General features: G+C 36.9%; 1 protein-coding gene across 4 annotated transcripts in view; it reads right to left on the bottom strand.

Annotated features, from left to right (window-relative positions):
• The window catches only part of LOC121370727 (centrosomal protein of 57 kDa-like), a 37,445-nt gene extending 22,891 nt beyond the window's left edge, over positions 1–14,554 (bottom strand). For 2 of the 4 annotated variants that reach the window (XM_041496151.1, XM_041496152.1), the window contains exons 1-2: positions 14,454–14,554; positions 8,111–8,194 (exon numbers count right to left, since the gene is read on the bottom strand). In XM_041496151.1, coding sequence (XP_041352085.1) covers positions 8,111–8,194; positions 14,454–14,474 — 105 coding nt within the window. In that variant the 5' untranslated portion in view covers positions 14,475–14,554. Of the gene's footprint in view, positions 1–1,602; positions 1,672–8,110; positions 8,195–14,453 lie in introns of those variants that run through there. The other 2 variants (XM_041496153.1, XM_041496154.1) reach the window with 2 other exon arrangements.
• Between the last annotated feature and the right edge of the window lie 6,394 nt (positions 14,555–20,948).

Below are 20,948 nucleotides of genomic sequence, written 5' to 3'. Positions count from 1 at the left end.
TAAGTACGTAAATGTCAAGCTGATTAGATAGCCTTAAGAAGTCCTGTGAATGAACATTATCAATAAAATCACCAGCAAACCAATGCATTTTGATACTGCCAACAACTAAAGAGCTGTTGACCCTGTGTTACATACCACACCTTCCTTAAAGCATGTAAGTGCCTGTACATGCTTATATACACTGTATCACAGTATGTGTCAGTCTATGGCATTTTATATAATACATGATTTACAAACGAACACACATCGACATGTAGTTAATTCAAACAAGAAAAGAATTGGAATGCTTAACGACACAATCATTCTTGTTCAATTCAATTTCAAGTTATTGCATATAACCAAACAATCTGGTGTCAGCAAACAAAGATAAGAATGATATAACATTAATAACAACAACAACACCTGCAACAACAACAACAATAATAAATGAACAGGCCAGACATAAATGTTTTATTTAATGATGCACTCAACACATTTTATTTATGGTTATATGGCGTCAGATATATTGTTAAGGACCACACAGATATTGAGAGGAAACCTGCTGTCACCACTTCATGGGCTATTCTTTTGTATTAGCAGCAAGGGATCTTTTATATGCACCATTCCGCAGACAGGGTAGTACATATTACGGCCTTTGATATACCAGTCATGGTGCACTGGTCGGAATGAGAAATAGCCAAACAGGCCAGACAGACACACAAAATTTGTATGAATTCTAAAGTGTATTTAAAGGAATAAAATGCCTACATGTATGTTATAATAACGAAATGGTCAAAGTAATCAGAAATAATTAAATTACTGCCCCACTGATAGCCGGAACATGAAGATCATGTTTAGAAATAAATTTGTCAATAAATGTTAATACATTATTAAGAATTTCAATGTCACCATTATTGTATGACATAATAAATCTAAATTTTAAATTGCTATTCAGAGTAGAAAAATTATAAAATAGTTATCAAATGATGCCAGAAAGGTGTTACTACACAGCCTGCAAAACTGCCTTACTGACACATTTGTTACAGGTATTGATTCCAGTCACTAACTCTGCACATTGTAACATGTATTAGGCAGTGTACAAAATTACAGCTTTGGGCACATAACATCAGATTGCAAATTTAGTAGGATTTCATCCTTCCAGTAATCCTAAATTTTGGATCAGAATTGTAAAATTCAGGTATATGCAGTACCTTAAAACTAGGTTTAATAACTAATGAAAACCTATCTTAGAGATTGATAGAGACAGACAGACAGACAGACAGACAGACATAATTATTATCAGTGATAGAAATATGCAGAATTATTTACTAGTCCACAGGACAAATACATCTAGAAATCTACTTGTCCGCCAATATTTTCACTTGTCCAAATAAATAATTTATTTTATTCAAGTATCAGGATGTTGTTTGTGATTGCTAAAAATGAAACTGCACTAAAAAAAATTACTTGTCCATTGGACAACCACCGAGGCACATTTTGCTTGACCGAATAGACTTTCACTTGTCGGGACAAACGGACAAGTGCTTATTTCGAACACTGATCATACAGGTAGACTTTACGGAGATATTTGCATATAAAAAATAACAAAATACATGTACAAACCATAATGCATTAGATAATACTGTTATACTTCTGAACCAGCTGCGGTAAAATCCTTTGAACATCACACTTAGTCTGATGATTGATGTGTTTCTTGCACCAATCACTTATCGGTATTATACCGTCGGATACCCTGGAAGTGATCAGCCTAGATACAGCTTCTATTGTCCTCCTAGACAAATTACAGGCCAACAATGTGACACTCCCAACTGGCCGAGCCACAAGAGCACTCAGCCATATAGGTTCTAATAATATTAATCACACATGACCATGCAGCTGCCTGTAGGCTGTTTGTTGGGTCCGCAGTGGAGAGATTTATTGCCAAACAAAAACCGAACTGAATCAAGTTATTATAGCACATAATAGGCCCAGCTAGACAATCTGTTCAATTCTGTCACCAGCACACACATGTGGTGTTATAAAATTTCCATTGTGATCATCAAACTAAACTATTACCCATGACCATTCGGCCAAAAATGAATGTGTACCTGTATATACATGTATACAAGAAACTGTAGTGCATTTTAACTTATGCATGTGTGTAATATGACATCAAATATATAAATTTGACATACATGTATACATGTACAAAATGTCTATAACAACTATAATGTATTCAATAAATGTATACTTTTTCTTTCAATTTAATTTCCTAACATTGGTGTGTAAATTCCATATTTTGACAGATACATGTACCTGCTTCATTCTAGAGGATGTCACATTGTCCTGTTAAATCAGAACCACTTCTGCAGTATAGAGCTGCCATACTAAATTCTGTCTGCTCTACATGTGCTTATAGCTAATAAATTTCAGATTAGCATCATGTGCCGTAAATGCACTACATTTATTAAAATCTTGATGTGACTGTTCAAATATTGATGGTGCTGAATAAACTACCCACCATCCAACAAATATATATTTATATGGATTTTTTCAATTTGTATGTCCAGATAAAAAAAAAAAACACACAATTTGCAACCACCCACTACATAAAGGAATACAATCTTTTTTTTTTAAATTGTCTTGTACATACATGTACTAGTATGTATGAACATTTAACACATGATTACTTTGTACATGTAACTTTATAATATACATACATGTACATACATTTTTATTATATTCATGCAGTCCTCTAACAATAATTAAAATATGCACTGTAAACTGTATGTGTTGCAAGAATTAATACTTGTAGGCAAACAAATATTTCAATCTGTATTCATAAATAACAATGTCATTATTGGATGCCTACATATTACTTGTAATACATACTGCCTGTTGGCATAGAGACAAAGTTGATCAAAAGGCATTATGCTGTGGGTGAAAAGTGAAACGACTCGACCCTCAAGTAGTGATAGAGAATAATGAACACAGAGTTTAATTTATACCCACAACGTCACTATTAAAGTGGCGTGTAGGTACGAAATTCATAGGTGTGCATAGACTGGGTAAACACAAAACTGTCAAGCCCATGGAAATCTTGATTACTTTGTCTCGTCGTACGACAGGGCTAGAGCTGCGATGAGATTATAACAACACGCTGGAACTTGTCCAGTATATATAGGAATGTTTGATCTTTAATAAATTACAAACCTCACACACTCTATAAGAAAGGTCCCGAGGTCAGAGCAGAATAAATGCATACAAGTGTATGAACTTCATGGAGTGATAGGTAAAAATGAACTGCAGCCAACAAAAGCCTGATCATTCCACTACAATGAGTCCGTCCGCTAAGTAACCGAACGGAACACTTCAAGGGGAAAGCCGTAGATCTCTTTTTTTTATTAATCTGCACACACCACTTCAATCCCATCACGTTGCATAACATTAGCACTATGTCATAAACATGGGAGAATTTGCAGCTTGAAAAAGGATATCCGTTACTGATTTCTCCTTTGTATTTTAATTTGTACAACTCCTGGTGAAGTAGACATACATTTGGGTGCTAGAAGTATTGATTACAAAGTAAGCAAGGATTTTTTAAAAGCATATCAAATGGAATTTTATGGTACACAAAGCTGGTGTTGTTTCATTCAATATTACCTGTACATGTAGGCCCTATTTGGTGACACTGGTGTTAATCACACATACATACAAGTTAGTATTACATTATACAAGTCCATACATGTACAAGCTCAGGGTACTGCAAAGTTAATCCATTCTAATAGAACATCTGCAAACATTTGTGATTTAGAACCAGGGATCGACATTAAAGTCTGTTTGTTTATCTGTGACAAGTGGCTTTGGGTATATATAGTACAAGTAAATATCTGACTAAATAAATAATACAATAAGTTAACTGAAATTTATTATTAATAATGTATGCATGTACAAAACAATAATTTTACATTAATTTCTTGATTAGATGCGATAGACAGGGTTTTTTTTAATCTAGAGGCAGGGCTCGAACTTAAGGATGGCACCGACGACAATTCATATCGCAACTACAACAATTGCCGGTCAGGGGCGTCACTGCATGATGGCAGTTTTTTGACGATGAATAAAAATTATTGCTGTCATTTAAAGGGACTATTTTGTGTTTTTATATTTGTTGCCAAAATTACAGATCTATTTATAATTGTTGTAGGCAGGTTAAAAATTGCCATTGGTGAGCATTACTCCTGCAACAAATAACATTTCAAAATTGCTGTAGGTAACAAATTCTTACGTTCGAGCCCTGTAGCGGATATTTTTGGCCTAACAAGTCACACTTTAATTATAGCTAAACTCTTTCAATGGGGCTAGGGATCTAAGTCAATCAGTAGAACACTTAACTGCCAGAGGTGCTTTGGTCTTAGAGCCAAAAACCCTTGATCGACCCGCAGTTGGCGAAATAATTTTATGTAATAATTGACATTTTTAAGAAAATAACTGTTGGGTTCTGCAGTTTTTTAAGTTCAACAGACAATATGACGAAATATTTTGCTCACCCAGAGCTAGCCCTGAATGATCCCAACCATTGCCATTTCGTAATCAAACAACTTTCAAGAGCTGTGTTTGAGTATGACGACCAGTTGGTACCATGCAAAATAAGGCTTGGACATTTTGGCCATGAGACTATGTTTAATTTTGAGGGCATTGAGGCATATGACAAGGGCATTATGGCAATTTGCTGCATGGCTGCTGTTAAGATTTGAGTGATGTATATGTTAGGATTAGGCAACTCACCGGTTATGCAAATATAATTCATTTAACTGAACAATCAATTATCTAGGTAAAAATTATGTGAACCATGTAACCTAAACAGTTATCTAAGATTTGACATATTGTCCACTGCAGATGTGGTACTTGTAAGTAACTGGTACCGACTTTTAAACATGTTCACTGGACTGCTTCATGCACTTCACATTAAACTATATCAGAAAACAGTCAAATACGTGTGCATTTAGTTCACTAATGTTAGCATCATGGGGCTTACAGTTGTAATTTACTAAGCTCTTGCAACTTTGCAATCTCGCAGCACAATGCAAAAAATGTTTGTTTTGTTTAACGACACCACTAGAGCACACTGATTTATTAATCACCGGCTACTGGATGTCAAACATTTGGATCTTTTATATGCGCCATTCCAAAGACAGAATAACACATACCATGGCCTTTAATATACCAGTTGTGGTGCACTGGCTGGAACAAGAAATAGCTGACAGGGATTGATCACAAACCGACCTTGCATCAAGCAATAAAATTGTATTATGTGAGCCTCTGGCGAGCATAATACATTATTTTTATTCCTAATATATGATATTGACGATACCGAAATACACGAGGGTAATAATCTCTTTATCATATAAGCTCAAGCTTAATACAACGTGTTTTTGTAAACTATACACACAACTTTAATTCCAGTCCGCCATTACTAGATATTCAAATGACGTAAGAATATGTGGCGTGGTGTATTTTTGAATGGAAATGACGTCAAACTCGAATGACGTCATTTTGGATGTCCGTACATCAAAATAAAGTTATGTCTAACGTTTTTTGTTTTCTGAACGCTGGACAGCTTTCAGTGTCAAATTGCCATTGAAATGTTTTTATTTGATGACTATAAATGCATCATGGAGTGTCACCCAAGTACGTTTGCTTAAATGTCAATAAACCTAGTGCCGAGACCTCGTCTAATTTACATCTAATTTGCAAAATTATCAAATTCTTAAAGTATGTGATCTGAAAAATATCACATACTTTGATTGCACTGAAAATGTAAGATATTATATGATACATGTACATATATATATATACATACATATATATACATCTATCTATATATATATATATATATATAGATATATATACACATATATATGTATGTATATATGTACAAGTGAAGGCCTGATGTTGTGAGAGCCTATACATATTTCAGAGATAACTATACAATTTAAAACCATAGTGTAACTTGGCAGCAGTGGTTGATCAAGTCATCCCCACAGTTACCAACATGTCCTAACACTGGATAGTGTTTTACTGTGGCTGGTCAACTCGTCCTGGTGACTGGTCAACTCACCCTGGTGACTGGTCAACACCCTGGTGACTGGTCATCTCACCCTGGTGACTGGTCATCTCACCATTTCACCCTGATGACTGGTCATCTCACCCTGGTGACTGGTCATCTAACCTTGGTGACTGGTCATCTCGCCCTGGTGACTGGTCAACTCGCCCTGGTGACTGGTCAACACCCTGGTGACTGGTCAACACCCTGGTGACTGGTCATCTCATCCTGGTGACTGGTCATCTCACCCTGGTGACTGGTCATCTAACCCTGGTGACTGGTCATCTCACCCTGGTGACTGGTCATCTCACCCTGGTGACTGGTCAACACCCTGGTGACTGGTCAACACCTGGTGACTGGTCATCTCACCCTGGTGACTGGTCATCTAACCCCTATCACTGATCAACTCACTGTAATGACTGGGTTAACTTGCCCCAATACAATTTTACTGCATTTAAACTTCAGTCTTTCTTATTGGTAATATTTTCAAAGTAGTTTAGCATCACTCTACAACATCATTGCTTTTTCCTTTAACTTACTTTAAAAATAATGCCTATTACCCAAAGTTAAAATTTGTTTTGTTTAATGACACCAATAGAGCACAATGATTAATTCATCATCAGCTATTGGATGACACGTCATAAGAGGAAACCCTGCTACATCTTTCCATTAGTTGCATGGGATCTATTATATGCACTTTCCCGAACAGACAGACAGAGACAGAGACAGCGAAGTGAGAGCGAGAGCGAGCCAGCGAGAGCGAGAGAGAGAGAGTACCCTTTTAACATGCCCTATACCACTAAGGTTTCAGGCATGTCCAGCCCGGGCTCGTCCTCTGGATAGCCAGTTGTCTGGTCCGGGACAGAATACTAATGGACAATTTAGAGTTTTATACCAAATGTGGAAGTGGGATTTTAATAATATTATATAATATTTTTAGAAAGCGCAAGAAAAAACATATTAATTATTTTATTTAAAATAATCCTATATTATATACTAATAAACTTAAATTTAGTCGCTAATTTTTTAGATCGGGCAGTTCAAAAAATAAATATAATTTATATCTAACCGAAAATGATACATGTATTTTAGCTCTAAGGAGGTCAGATGCGAGGTTGGGCTCAAGCCTCACAGGTTTAATTAGTAGATTTATTTAAGAAGACATACTGTTCCTATCCGGAACTTTAGTGTGACCAACTGAGAGAGGAGGGAGGGCGGGAGCAGGGTCCAGACAAACCTAGCCAACCCTACGGCCGAAACCGTCTACGCCTTACTCGCCTCCCTACCATCTACTGGGATCCAGCTCTCCCCCCCCCCCCCAAAAACCCCTCCCCAGCGAGTCCAACCGTTGTGCCATCCAATGGCAGTGCTCTTCAGTGATTTAAAGAATCCAACAATGGTGTCACCAGATGGTGGCGCATAATCCAGCTTTTGGACAAGAAAAGATTGAGGCAGAAGTTAGGTTCAGTCTGGTGTTGTCGAGCGGAGTGAAACGTATGTGGATCGATGTTGATTGAGGAGGAGTCTCGCTGTAACCTCGAGAAACAAAACATTATGTAATTCACAGACGCTGTCACCCTTTAATTTTAAAAACCGTTACCATTGTTTAATGACACCAATAGAGCACATTGATTAATTAAATCATCAGCTATTGGATGACATGTCATCAGAGGAAACCCTGCTACATTTTTCCATTAGTAGCAAGGGATCTTCTATTATATGCACTTTCTCACAGACAGAAATGCATATACCATGGCCTTTAACCAGTTGCGGTGCAGGTTGGAACAATGGAATGAGAAAAAAACCCAATCAGTTGAATGGATCCACCGAGGTGGTTTTATCCTGCGATGCAAGCACCTCAGGTGAACACTTAACTGACTGAGCTAATACCCCCCCCCCCCCCCCCCAACAAAGGCCTTCAGTTAGGAGAGCAATTAATCAATCCCCTCACCCATGGACATCCCTCACAGAATTTGAATGACACATCACTATAAAGCTGCTGAGCCTGGTTTCTGCTGTACGTACCTTTTCGGTTTCACTTGAAACAGATAACATGAATTTTGCACTACTACAAGCACCGGGACCAGTAACATGCTGATAATTCAAAAACTGAAAATTTAAGCAAAATGTGTAGGTTATAATCAGACCTTATCATGAAATGGAGCTATCACTCACTAATTCAAGGAGTAATTTTTAGCTCCCCTTAGCATGCGATTTTTTTTTTTTTTTTTAAGTATTACAAAAGGATCAAAAGAAAGAAATGTTTTATTTAACGACGCACTCAAAACATTTTATTTACGGTTATATGGTGTCAGACATATGGTTAAGGACCACACAGATTTTGAGAGGAAACCCGCTGTCGCCACTATATGGGCTACTCTTAGCAGCAAGGGATCTTTTATTTGCGCTTCCCACAGGCAGGATAGCACAAACCATGGCCTTTGTTGAACCAGTTATGGATCACTGGTCGGTGCAAGTGAAACCCACCCATTGAGCCTTGCGGAGCACTCACTCAGGGTTTGGAGTCGGTATCTGGATTAAAAATCCCATGCCTCGACTGGGATCCGAACCCAGTACCTACCAGCCTGTAGACCGATGGCCTACCACGACGCCACCGAGGCCGGTACAAAAGGATCAATGCTCAATAATGCAATATTTCAAATGGCTGGACACCTATACACAAATGTATAATCTAAGTATCGGGAGCAGTTAATCACTTCAGGGCTCAAACTTAACGATGGTACTTATCGTTTCCCGTCGTTGAGACATAAATTGCTGTAGGTCGGGAGCATACATGTATACATACACCTGGTGTACCTTTTGTTTGCCAGTGTTTAGCATTTGCACATTTGAAAAACTTTTCAAAAAATTGCCGTAGGAAGGGTCAACATTGCCGTCATTGGGTCATTTCACCCAGGGCAATTTTTTTTAATTGCCATGGGAGAATTCGAGCCTTGCACTCACTTTAATTTTTTTCATGGGGAGGTCTGGGGTTAAGCTGTGCGCGTATGCATATGTGTGAACGTGTGCGTATGCATATGCATAATGACTGTCTCCATGTGTGCATAGAAGAATGCGTAGATTTTTTTGGTGTGACATCACGTGTAAATTGAGGAAGTGGCCACAGAAATATGAGTGGGGGGAAATTCTAGCCCTTCTGCCCAAAGAAAAGGATGACATGTTACTGGCACTGACAATTGCCACAATTTTAAGAAAGCGGGAAAGAAGAAAGCACCGGTGGTGGGTTCATCCTATCCATCAAAAAAGGAAGGAATATGGTGCATACCATCATCTTGTAGCTGAATTGTTACTAGATGAAACGTGTTTCCACCAATACTTTCGACACTTTAATGGTTTTCATGTTGAAAAGATTGAAATCACAAAGACGCACATGATGTTAGCTTCAAATTTAGCGGGAACTTCACTGATGACATAATTTTATGGAATTTATGTGTCCGTACTGCGTGAGCGTAGAGAAAAATTCACTACATGTACCGAATCTGTGCGTACGTTTTTTTTAAGTAGACGCTCAAGCATACGCACACATGGAGACACCACAATTTAAATACTTAGAAGCAAATATTTAGATACGCACACGTTCGCGCATACACATGGAGACATAGCGTAATGGTAAAATGATGTAATAGCCAGGGTTTTATTTCTATAATTTTAATTAATGCACATGGCTTTGACTTTAAGAATTTTAGTGTCATTTTACAATTTTTTTTTTTTTAAATCAATTTTATTTGAAAAACATCTAATTAAACTACATGTACATATAAGCTGGAATATAAAAGACTAATATTATACATATACATTTGCACTTGTATTCATTCAAATTAATATGTTTATTTGGTGTTATGAAATATGCATGAGGGAAGGGATGTTTGTCAAGTGTTACCTGTACATGTACACATCGTTTTCAAAATATATCTGTGTACTTACGACAATAAACAAAAGGAATATTTACATTCAAATTGGGAATATTTTAGTCTAAAATTGGGAATAAAAAACATATATAGCCTTTGGAAAATGGTGGTGAAAGATGCCAGTTATCACAGGGCTTGAAATAGCGACCTGCGAAAAGCGGTTTATTTTGAAGACCTAGTAAGTGAAACAGAAATTCACCAGCTAAAATCATCATCTTTTTTTTAAAGAAACGGATGTATGTATGATCATCTATTTAGCTTATGATTCTGTTATTTTCATACCATAATGCTTTAAAATACACTTCAGAGGTCTTACTTTTTCACTCACTATCTTGAAACACTCAATGCATGCTGTTTTATTTCCATCAAGACATTTGTTTTTTCTTAGCAGGCCATATTTCCTTTGGCCTGCTATTATAAAAAAAAATAACAGCAAGCCATATTTTTTACTTCCTACTGTATTTACTAAAATATACTAGAAACATTCAAACTTTTTGTGTGATAAAAGCAATTTGAAAAAATTCATCATATGTATAAATTGAATGAATTACTAAAATCATTTATGTAACATCAACACCTTACAAAGGGATTACAGCTACTAATTGAAGCAATAACATTTCTATAGGCCTGATAACTTTGTAAATGCCTTATCAAAAGAAGACATCTCTACTTCTGGCAGACTAAGAGTAATTAATTTACTTCAAACATTAGTGCTACTTCAAATTAAAAGCTCTGGGGCAATGGTGGTAGTTGTAATAACTGTGAAAATTTAAACAGGAACTTGAAAGATATTTTTTTTTTAGCTTTGTATTTGCTTAATATACAGATGTGCATAAGTTTTTTACCATGAATTTGTTTTTATTAAAAATATATTTAAGGAGTAAATCAATGATGGAGTATAATTTTTCATTAACTTACTCCAATAGGTAACCATATGACATTTGCTAATTTTGTCCTTTTAATGTTTGCTGCTTATGATCAACCTGAAGGAAAGGTGTGTACTATGTGAGGATTTGTGATTGTTGAACATTCTGTTCTGCATATTTCAGTACCCAGTCACTTGGTCACTGAGAGCAGCAGGATCAGAGAGCTCTACAAACACTCCTCACTCCTGAAAAAAACACTAGTAAAGCACAAATCTTATGATGGTCAAATTTGAAATTTGATTTCTTAAGTTATTTTCTTAAGTTATTTTTTGCAGAAAAAAAGAAAGTATTTTCATGTGAAAAAAAGTATTTAAAAATATAAAAAGTAGTATTTCCAAGAAAAAAGTATAACACTTTTTAAAATGTATAAAGTGGCAGCACTGATAAAAGTAGTTAAAATGTCCCTTCATTACCGCTTGATCTTGCCCAATAGCAAATTATTACAAATGCTGGCTTCACCTCTACCAATTAGCCCTAATGAGTAATGGTTGGTCAACTCATCCAAATCTTTTTTGTCAACTCGCTCCTTAAAAGTTACCAACTCATTCTGGACACTAATCGGCAAAACTCACTCCAATTCCACTGTAATGTGCACATAAACTATAACTTGGATAGTTAAATTTGTTTTGTTTAATGGTACTACCATATACTGCCATGTATTAGCCAACTCCTTGGATAAGCCGACCTCTTAGTTTGACTCTAAATATCAAAGACAAAATCATTGGCCTCGTGTATAAGCCGAAGTCATCTTTGTCCAGTTGTACCTTGTATTGATTTCAATACTACTGTCAACAAACAGACTTGTGCTTTTCTTTTTCATATATATTTTCCTCCCTTTAATTATTACGCACGGTAATAGTAATCGCAATGCTAATGTCTACCATGCTGTGCAAAAATAATTTAGCATTGATAAAACATAACAGGAAAAATAAACAATTCAAGCTGTATCACTGCACACAAGTAATAAACACTGTTGTATATCTTAAACTTGCTATATGAAAGGCTGGTTCTGTCAAACAAAGATGGCGGATGGTTGGAAAGAACATGTTTTTACCATTGTAATGACAATAAAACAAGTAATTTTTATTATTATTCATCAAAGTATTAATGCATTCAAAAACCAAAAAGTACGTAATATTGCATGATGGGGTCTTTTATTTATTCTGTGCACAAATTATTGTTACATAAGCTGTGAGTGTGAAAGGCTGTAAAGGCCCTGCTACACAATACGAGTGACTCGTATGAGTCACTCAGATCGCAACGCCAACAAGCATATCGTAACGTGTGGCATGTCATACGATTGAATCGGTCTGAGTCACTCATACGAGTCAGAAGTTTAGAACTTGTTCTATTTTCATACGATTGAATCGGACGTTTGGGGACGTTGACCAATCAGATCGTGGCGCAGATAACTTTGACGTTCTGAGTGTAATGGCGGAAAACTCTGTTCGCTTGTCGTCGGTACAGACCCAACAGCTCATAGAGTTGTATCAGTGGCACAACTCTTTGTTGGGTGTGTCCAGTCATTTATATAAATACAGAGACGTTACGACAGCCGCCTTCTTATCAATACACAACATTGTTTACCATGGTTACAGGAAGGATATTTTTTCAATGACGTCACATTTCATAAGATTGACAAGTACCGTGTGACAACACGTCCGATTCAATCGGTCCGAGTAACTCGGTCCGATTCTATCGTATCGTATAGCAGGCCCTTAAGGGTCTGATCAAAATTTGTAAGTCACGAGTGTTTTCGATCGGAATTTTATGAACCAATTTGTTGTCTCCATGTATAAGCAGACTTTTCTTTTGGAACGTATATCTAAACTTCAAAAGTTGGCTAATAAACGGCAATATAAGGTAAGTAAAGTCTGAACCACATTGTTAACAAGTATAATAAATTACTCTAGATACCTTTTATCACTATTAGATGGTCCCAAAACTTTGTCCAAAACACAGATTGTGATAAAACCTCACAATGACACAGATTCCACATGCTAGATCATAACCATGTCATCTAAATTGACTTTGCTATTTTGCATTTTTATGGAATATTCTTCAAGAGGTGTAGATCGATATGACCTAATCAAACAACCTCATGACATGTGTTAAGGTATAACGCAATCAACATGCTGTCAGCCTAATTACGTCACTATACTTCAAAGGCTTCCACCCCTCTTGAAGAGTATTTCATACAAAAGCAAAATGGCAGATGGTTAAAAATTCCAACCGTTTTGTACCAAGAGATCTTAGCAAATTTGATATAGGTGACATGGTTTAAATCTAAAATGTGGAATTTGTGTCATTGTAATGGTTATTTCACAAAATGTTATGTTGGGACAAAATATGAAGAAAATCTTTATGGTAATTAAAGGTAGAAGAGTAAATAATCGTAGTTGTTAACAATGTGGTTGAGACTGTAAATAGTCAAGTTTAGAGAACATTGACTTAGTAATCATCATCTATTAGAATAACAACATAATTTGGTAATTCTGGCACATGTATACATAGTCTAAAGTCTCATGAATATAGACTGAATGTTGCAAATGTATGTGTTCTGTTCAACTGTTGTGTCTGCCACTTGCATTTAGGGCCTATACACCAACTTTGTTCTGGCTGGCCACATGCGTTTTGCAGATGCAAGCATCCAGGCTAGACACTCTCACTAAAACTAATGTATTTTTTAATTTTTTAAGCCAGACCACACACATGGGCCATATCCAGTTTATATATAAGCCTTTAGAAGAAACCAACTACATACTGCATAAAAAAATTACGTTTTGGACTTAATCCTAAAGAACATTCAAGATTCAATAGCACCACACCCATTACCAACCCTAGTCAGGCTGCCAGTGCTCTTTTGCACTGGCTTAGCGAGGGTGGTCCTTTTTCCCTCCTACCCCAACACCTTTCGGGTCTTGGATGAAGGAGACAGTGTAAGTCGGCACCTGCACTCATGTCAGGCAGACTGCACGGAATGTGCACCTTAGGTCCAGCTACATTTCCCCATTAGTAGCAAGAGATCCTTACGCTATCCCATAGACAGGCTTCAATTTACCAGAGGTGGGATAATGGATGGGTTGGTGGGGGTGGGGTGTGTAGGTAATCACTGAATAAATCCACCAAGAGGATGACGGTTAGAACTCTTGTCAGAAAGGGTTTGGGAGTAAATATATCTAACAACTGGAACAGAGTGACAGACTACATCGGGTATAATATCCGCCCGGTCCCCTCCATTTTTATTTTTTAGTTACAGTTGAGGGTTATGGCTGGGGTTAGGGCTAGGGTTGGAGTTAAGGTTAGGGTTAGGGTTAGGGGAAGGGGGGGACCGGGCGGATATTTTTTCCCTACATCGTTCAGTCAAAAGTTATTCACTTACTGGGCAGCAAGAATGTGCAGTGCATGATTTATTAATTTAATCGATTTATAGAAATCGGAATCGTACAACATTCCTTCCCAAATTGCGATGCAATTTATAACTGTAATATTGAATATATTCTAAAGACTCACAGAAACCTCTGAGCTATCCATATCAAGCGATCACAAGGGTTAAATTTCACGATCACTCTCTGCACACTTAAAACGTAAACAATTCCAACAGCATCCGGGCGACCGAACTGCCTTTTATTTTAAAACACCAGTTTCGATTGGCCAATTCCTACTGCAACTGAAACTGATTTTGATTGGGTAAAGATCATTTCTCTTAAAAAAAAAAACTATTATATATCATTATGTGCCGCAAATGTTTGTGAACCGATCACAGTCGTGTAGTAGTAAAGCCATCGTTGCTATAGCTTCGCATCCCGGTGCCGGCTCCCTCCCAGCGCGAGTTTTAAGGACTCAGTGGGAAGGTGTAAGGTCATTACACCAACTTCTCCCTCACTAACCATCAACAGATCGCCCAGGTAGTTTACGTGTGTTCCCAGGACAGCGTGCTTGAATCTTAATTGGACGAAAATAACTTAAAATGAATTAATGTTTGTGAGTTAAACGTAATATAGGCCTAATATAATAGAGTAAAAACTCTCTAAAGCGAACATCCACGTGCTAAGTAAAAAGTGTTTTTTATTGCTATATCGGGCTTTAGGAAAGGTAGAACAGCCAACAAAATAATTTATTCGTAACACCTTAATAAACAAAGTACCGGGTAACCAAATTACACAAACGACTCTACATGTCTTTTATTGATTTTCAAAAGCATTTGATATGGTGTGGAGAGAAGGACTTCTTAAAATTTTACGACTAGGCCTATAGATTGGCGGGAAAGTCTACAACATTGTTAAATCAATCTATGACAATACAAATATAGGGGTAAAACAAGGTGATACACTCATCCCTAACCTGTTTAACATGTGTTCATAGATTACCTAGATTTTCAATCAACTGCATGTGCACCTGTTACACTACAAAAAGAAAAACTATCCCATTTGTTATGGGCAAATGACCTCCTCCTTATATCTGAAACCCCACGAGGCTTACAGGAATGTTTTAATAGTATTGATGACTTCTGTAAGTTATGGTACCCAAATATAAATAATTAAAAATCAAATTTTATGATTATACAAAAAGGAAAAACACGACAACTACTAAATTCTACTTAGATAACAATGAAATGTTTCAAGCAAATGCATACTCTATAAACTCAGCAACTGGAAACTTTACTGAAACAAAAACTGTACTTAGTAATAAGGGTTCAAAAGAACTATTCAGATTACGCTTTCTCGGGTGTAAATCCACACCCACATATATTAACATTGCCTGCAGAAATGAACTAGGGCGCTACTCACTTATAAATAACATACATGCAAATATTTATAAATATTTTATGTACCTAGAGAATTTAGAAGAATCAAGATCTATATTGTATGATGCAGTATCCTGTAGCAAAGAGCTACAGACACAACACAAAATAGGCTGGCATGCTTATCTACAAAACCGGCCTCGGTGGCGTCGTGGCAGGCCATCGGTCTACAGGCTGGTAGGTACTGGGTTCGGATCCCAGTCGAGGCATGGGATTTTTAATCGAGATACCGACTCCAAACCCTGAGTGAGTGCTCCGCAGGGCTCAATGGGTAGGTGTAAACCACTTGCACCGACCAGTGATCCATAACTGGTTCAACAAAGGCCATGGTTTGTGCTATCCTGCCTGTGGGAAGCGCAAATAAAAGATCCCTTGCTTCCTGTCGTAAAAAGAGTAGCCTATGTGGCGACAGCGGGTTTCCTCTAAAAACAGTGTCAGAATGACCATATGTTTGACGTCCAATAGCCGATGATAAGATAAAAAATCAATGTGCTCTAGCGGCGTCGTTAAATAAAACAAAGTTTACTTTTACTTTGCTTATCTACAAGATATGCTTGATAGTAACAACATTAACCAAAGTCAATTAACTAACGCTAAAATTCATTCAAAATCAAACTCTAGCAACGTAAGCAAAATCCTTGATGACAGATATCACAAACACTTTAAAATTAAGCTGCAGAACTCTGAAAAGCTGCAAATATTTTAACATATTAAAAACAAATATGAAATGGTAAATTACTTGAAATATATTAAAAATACTAATTTTAGACAAGCTCTCACTAAACTGCGTTTGTGTGCTCATAGACTAAAAACAGAGACTGGACGTTATATAGGAATATCCACAGAAATGAGCGTATCTGCCAGCTGTGAAAACAAGAACCAGAAGATGAGATTAATTGTTTAAACTAAATGTCCAATAAATATACGTTTAAAAAAAATACTATATTATAAAGTAGGTCAAATATGTTCTGAGTTCATACTTCTGTCTTAACTGGAATTTTTTTCTTTTTCTTTTTGACGGCCCAGAACAGGTAGCTCCAACTGTTAGCCAATTATGTTGTAAAATGTTCAACCATTAGCAAAATTAACTTACCAGACCCTCTACCACAACACCAACTTGAACTAACACAAATACACACTACGTACGTACACATACGTATGCATATCATATACATATTACATATATATCATATTCATTACCATCATTACTATTACTATAGATATCTGATGTAACCCGTTTATGTTTGTATTATGTTTCCCAATGCATGCCATGCCATTAATATGATCCATATATGAAATAAAATTATTTTAATTTGAAATATCATCCCTAAGTTCAGCCAGCGAAAGTTTCGTTAACGTTCGCGAACTATTTGATTGGGTCCCAACGTTGCCATTTCTTTTAAAGGGACATTCCTGAGTTTGCGGCAATTTTTAAGATGTTATCGACTAACAGAGACTTTTTAACGATTGTAATTACATTAAATATTAGTGGCTGTATATTAAATGTGTTTCTGATCGTTCTAATATTTGTACTAAGTTAAATTTCATTTTATTTCCTAAAATATAATTTTTTTGTACGTACGAAATTATTTGAAGACAAAAACCAATTTGGGCTTCTTACAAATATCAAGACGACCAGAAACACATTGAATATCCAGACACTGATATATATGTATTGTAGTGATTTAGGGCCCCAACCCTAACACTACGTATTCTTCTGGGATAATAAAAAAATAAAATAATAATAATTATAAAATAATAATATATAGATAGCAACATATACAGGTAATTACATAGACATATCTAGTATGAAGAAATATTCTTTAAACTCCTTTAAGGCACTGACCTAAATTGAAAAGAAAGATAGAGAATAAAAATAAAAATAAGAAACGAAACAAGGAACAGAGTTACTTCGTGCATAATTGCGCATATATAACAATATATTCATAGAGATACCCACATACATAAATGCATACACATATATATTATACATGTACATATATTCACAGATGTACCCACATCTACCAGAAATATATACGGAAGAAAATATATTTAATATGTAAGTTTAATTGTAGAAATATTTTATTAGTCGGGAACATCTTACAATGCAGCAAACTCAGGAATGTCCCTTTAACGTGAAGCGCATTTAAACCAGTTTAGCGGACGTTTTTCTGCTCGGTCTGACTGGACTCGGCCCTGGTTTATTGGGATTTTGAATATTGATCTATGGCAAAATTGTCCAAAACAACGGCAATCACTTTAAGTGAATAAAACGGCATGAGTAAGTGATTCATCTATTGATATTACCGAAGCACATGGGACACGAACAATAGCTAGGCCAGATGTCATTGACCGTGATCACAGTTGTTATAGGGGTAGAATAAGGAACCATTCTTGAAAACTGGAAATAAGTGTGTGCTTCAGTAAAAGATTGAAAGAGTCAATAAAGAACAACTTAATAACTACGTTGATAAAAAGCCAAATGTTAGTCTCAGTCTTTTTAAAACTGACAATTAATGTTATGGCATAAATTATATAGTTTGAGAGAGAAAGAGAGAGCGAGAGAGAGAGAGAGAGAGAGAGAGAGAGAGGGGGATGGATGGATGGATGGATGGATGGATGGATGTCCTGTTGTGTCGTTATCAACACATTCTTTTCTTTTCAGTATCTTAGTCCGTGTATTTTCCATTTAGCAACTTCAGTAAGTTTCGATTTTAAAAACAAAGTTACAAGATTATAAGCATTTTGGCTAGCTTAGAAGGAAATATGGCATAGGCCTAATAGGGAAGTGGATCGGATAGGTTCACCTATAAATTATTGGTTAACAATGTGAACCAAACAAAACCCTTATTTTACTATTAATGTGTCAGACATATATAGCAATAATAGTAGTATTATTAAGACATACAATATCTATGCTTTATACAAATCACCCAACCCCCCTCTCCCGCATAAAATGATAAATGTAAAATATATATAAGGAGCCGTTCAACAGTCGATAATGCAAAATATAGTTATTTTGGATCGTCAGCATTTAATTCTTACTTTCACTGTTATCGTTATCTATTTCATATATTATATATGAAATAATTCATTGAACAATTTCATCTGTAATGGAAAATTTGCCCATTCAATTTATGGATAAAAATTACACATTCATGTATTGGATTAAACGCTATGTAATTTTTGGCAGATCATATCTCCTCCACCCACCTCCATAATATAATATCCTGTATTACATTCCATGATAACCCACCCTACCCGCGAGCGTTATGTTAAATTGTTGAACGGCCTCAAACACCATTAGCATGCAGGCGTGTGTACGGGGAGGACGGGTCGGTGTTTAAAGCGATTTAAAAAAAAAAAATAATGACTGGAAACACCCCCACCCCCTCTGCATAATTTCCTGCACACGCACTTATAATAAAACGTTCAATGTTAGAAAAAGCTACATTAGTCTTCCAAATGAAACAGACTACCACCAGTTTGTTTGTTTGTTTTGTTTAACAACACCACTGGAGCACATTGATGTATTAATCATCGGCTACTGGATGTCAAACATTTGGTAATTTTTACATATAGTCTCAGAGAGGAAACCCGCTACATTTTTCCTTTAGTAGCAAGGAATATTTCATGTGCACCATCCCACAGACAGAATAGCACATACCACGGCCTTTGATATACCAGTCGTGGTGCTGTGGGTGGAACGAGAAATAGCCCAATGGGCCCATTGACGGGGGTCGATCCTGAACCGACCGCGCATCAAGCGAACGCTTTACCACTGGGCTATGTCCCGCCTCCATCAGAAATAAGGTTTGCCAATAGCTTTACTAAATGGTCTATTGGTATGGTATCTATTCAGGCGCGTGCGGAAATGTATGCAGGTGTGCGTGCGTGTGTGTGTGTGTGTGGGGGGGGGGGGTAATTGTATATAGAGGGGTAGAGTTATGCTCTCCCTATGCTTGAACAGGCGCACACGCGCCTAATATTCTTTTACAAACACTAGGGGCCTAAGTGTTTTGCAAATTACCGATTGCATCATGATCAGTACAACAAGACCAGCTCCATCAGTTTACATGTATTCGGCAGACCATGTTAATCTATGTGAATTAACCTGCAGAGAGGAATTTAGTCTATGCATTGCGTAATTATGGAAGACGTCCCCTAGCTATGTGTATAGATATTGTGCAGGTACTAGTACCACCAGTACCGGCCTCGGTGGTGTCGTCGTTAACCCATCGGACCGGCTGGTAGGTACAGGTTCGCATCCCGGCACAGGTCTTGAAAAATGTCCGGTTTTGGAGAATTCCCGGTTTATTAACGGTCCATTTAAGAGGGTTTTACTGTAGGCCCACTAGAAACAGTAAGGTTTAATGAGCACATCTAATCTCCCTCGAATTAAACTGTTGACCTTACCAGGAGTAGGACCCGAAGGAGACATGCCTGAACCTTCAATGGATATTATAGGCATGTAAAACAAGTTTGAGACTTTAGCACACCCAGAACAAGCTATCGCCGGCTCCTCCGTCCAGAAAAGGGTAGGTGGAGGAGGGATCGCCCGCGCTGGCAAGTGCAACTGTGCACAGGCAGCCCGACCGGGGTCGAAAGTGGGCGAGGGTGGCTTTTGGTGCTAAATTGAATATGCAAATGTCCCTTGGGATTATAGCCAAATAGAAACTGTTCGCCGAAAGTAAAATGTTTATAGAGCTAGTTCTAGTTGTTTTGACTTAGTTAGTCGAATGACAGCTCGTAGCCCGAGTACTGTGACGGTAAGAGAGCTAGACGGACATTTGGACAGTTATCAGCGTTGATAACTGTTCAAATGACCGTCTATAGTCCGTGCCATATCCTTCTACAAAAAATGTTTTTTTTTTATAAATAATTTCAGTTTTGTTTGATGTAAGAACAAAAGTAAAAGTGTTTTAGAAATAACAAAATCAATCAATCAAGCAATGAATGAATGAATTAAGCAATCAATCAATCAATCAATCAGAAATAAATAACTTGTAGTAAATTCCATAGGACCAAGCTTGAAAATGCGTTCCCTGTGGGATGGACTACAGCTCTTTTACCGACAGAGTACTCGAACTAGATAGCTCGTTGCTGGAACCTTGCCTTCGTGGAAGCTGTGGCGATTTAACTCCCATATGTGCCCCCTTTTAGTCCTTAGAAGGATTTGCTGTAGCGTAACGTAGCGTAAACTC

The sequence above is a fragment of the Gigantopelta aegis genome, chromosome 4, assembly GCF_016097555.1.
Source record: "Gigantopelta aegis isolate Gae_Host chromosome 4, Gae_host_genome, whole genome shotgun sequence".
Lineage (NCBI taxonomy): Eukaryota > Metazoa > Mollusca > Gastropoda > Neomphalida > Peltospiridae > Gigantopelta > Gigantopelta aegis.
The sequence above is the reverse complement of the archived record's forward strand: the minus strand, read 5'-3'. Positions and strand labels throughout refer to the sequence as shown.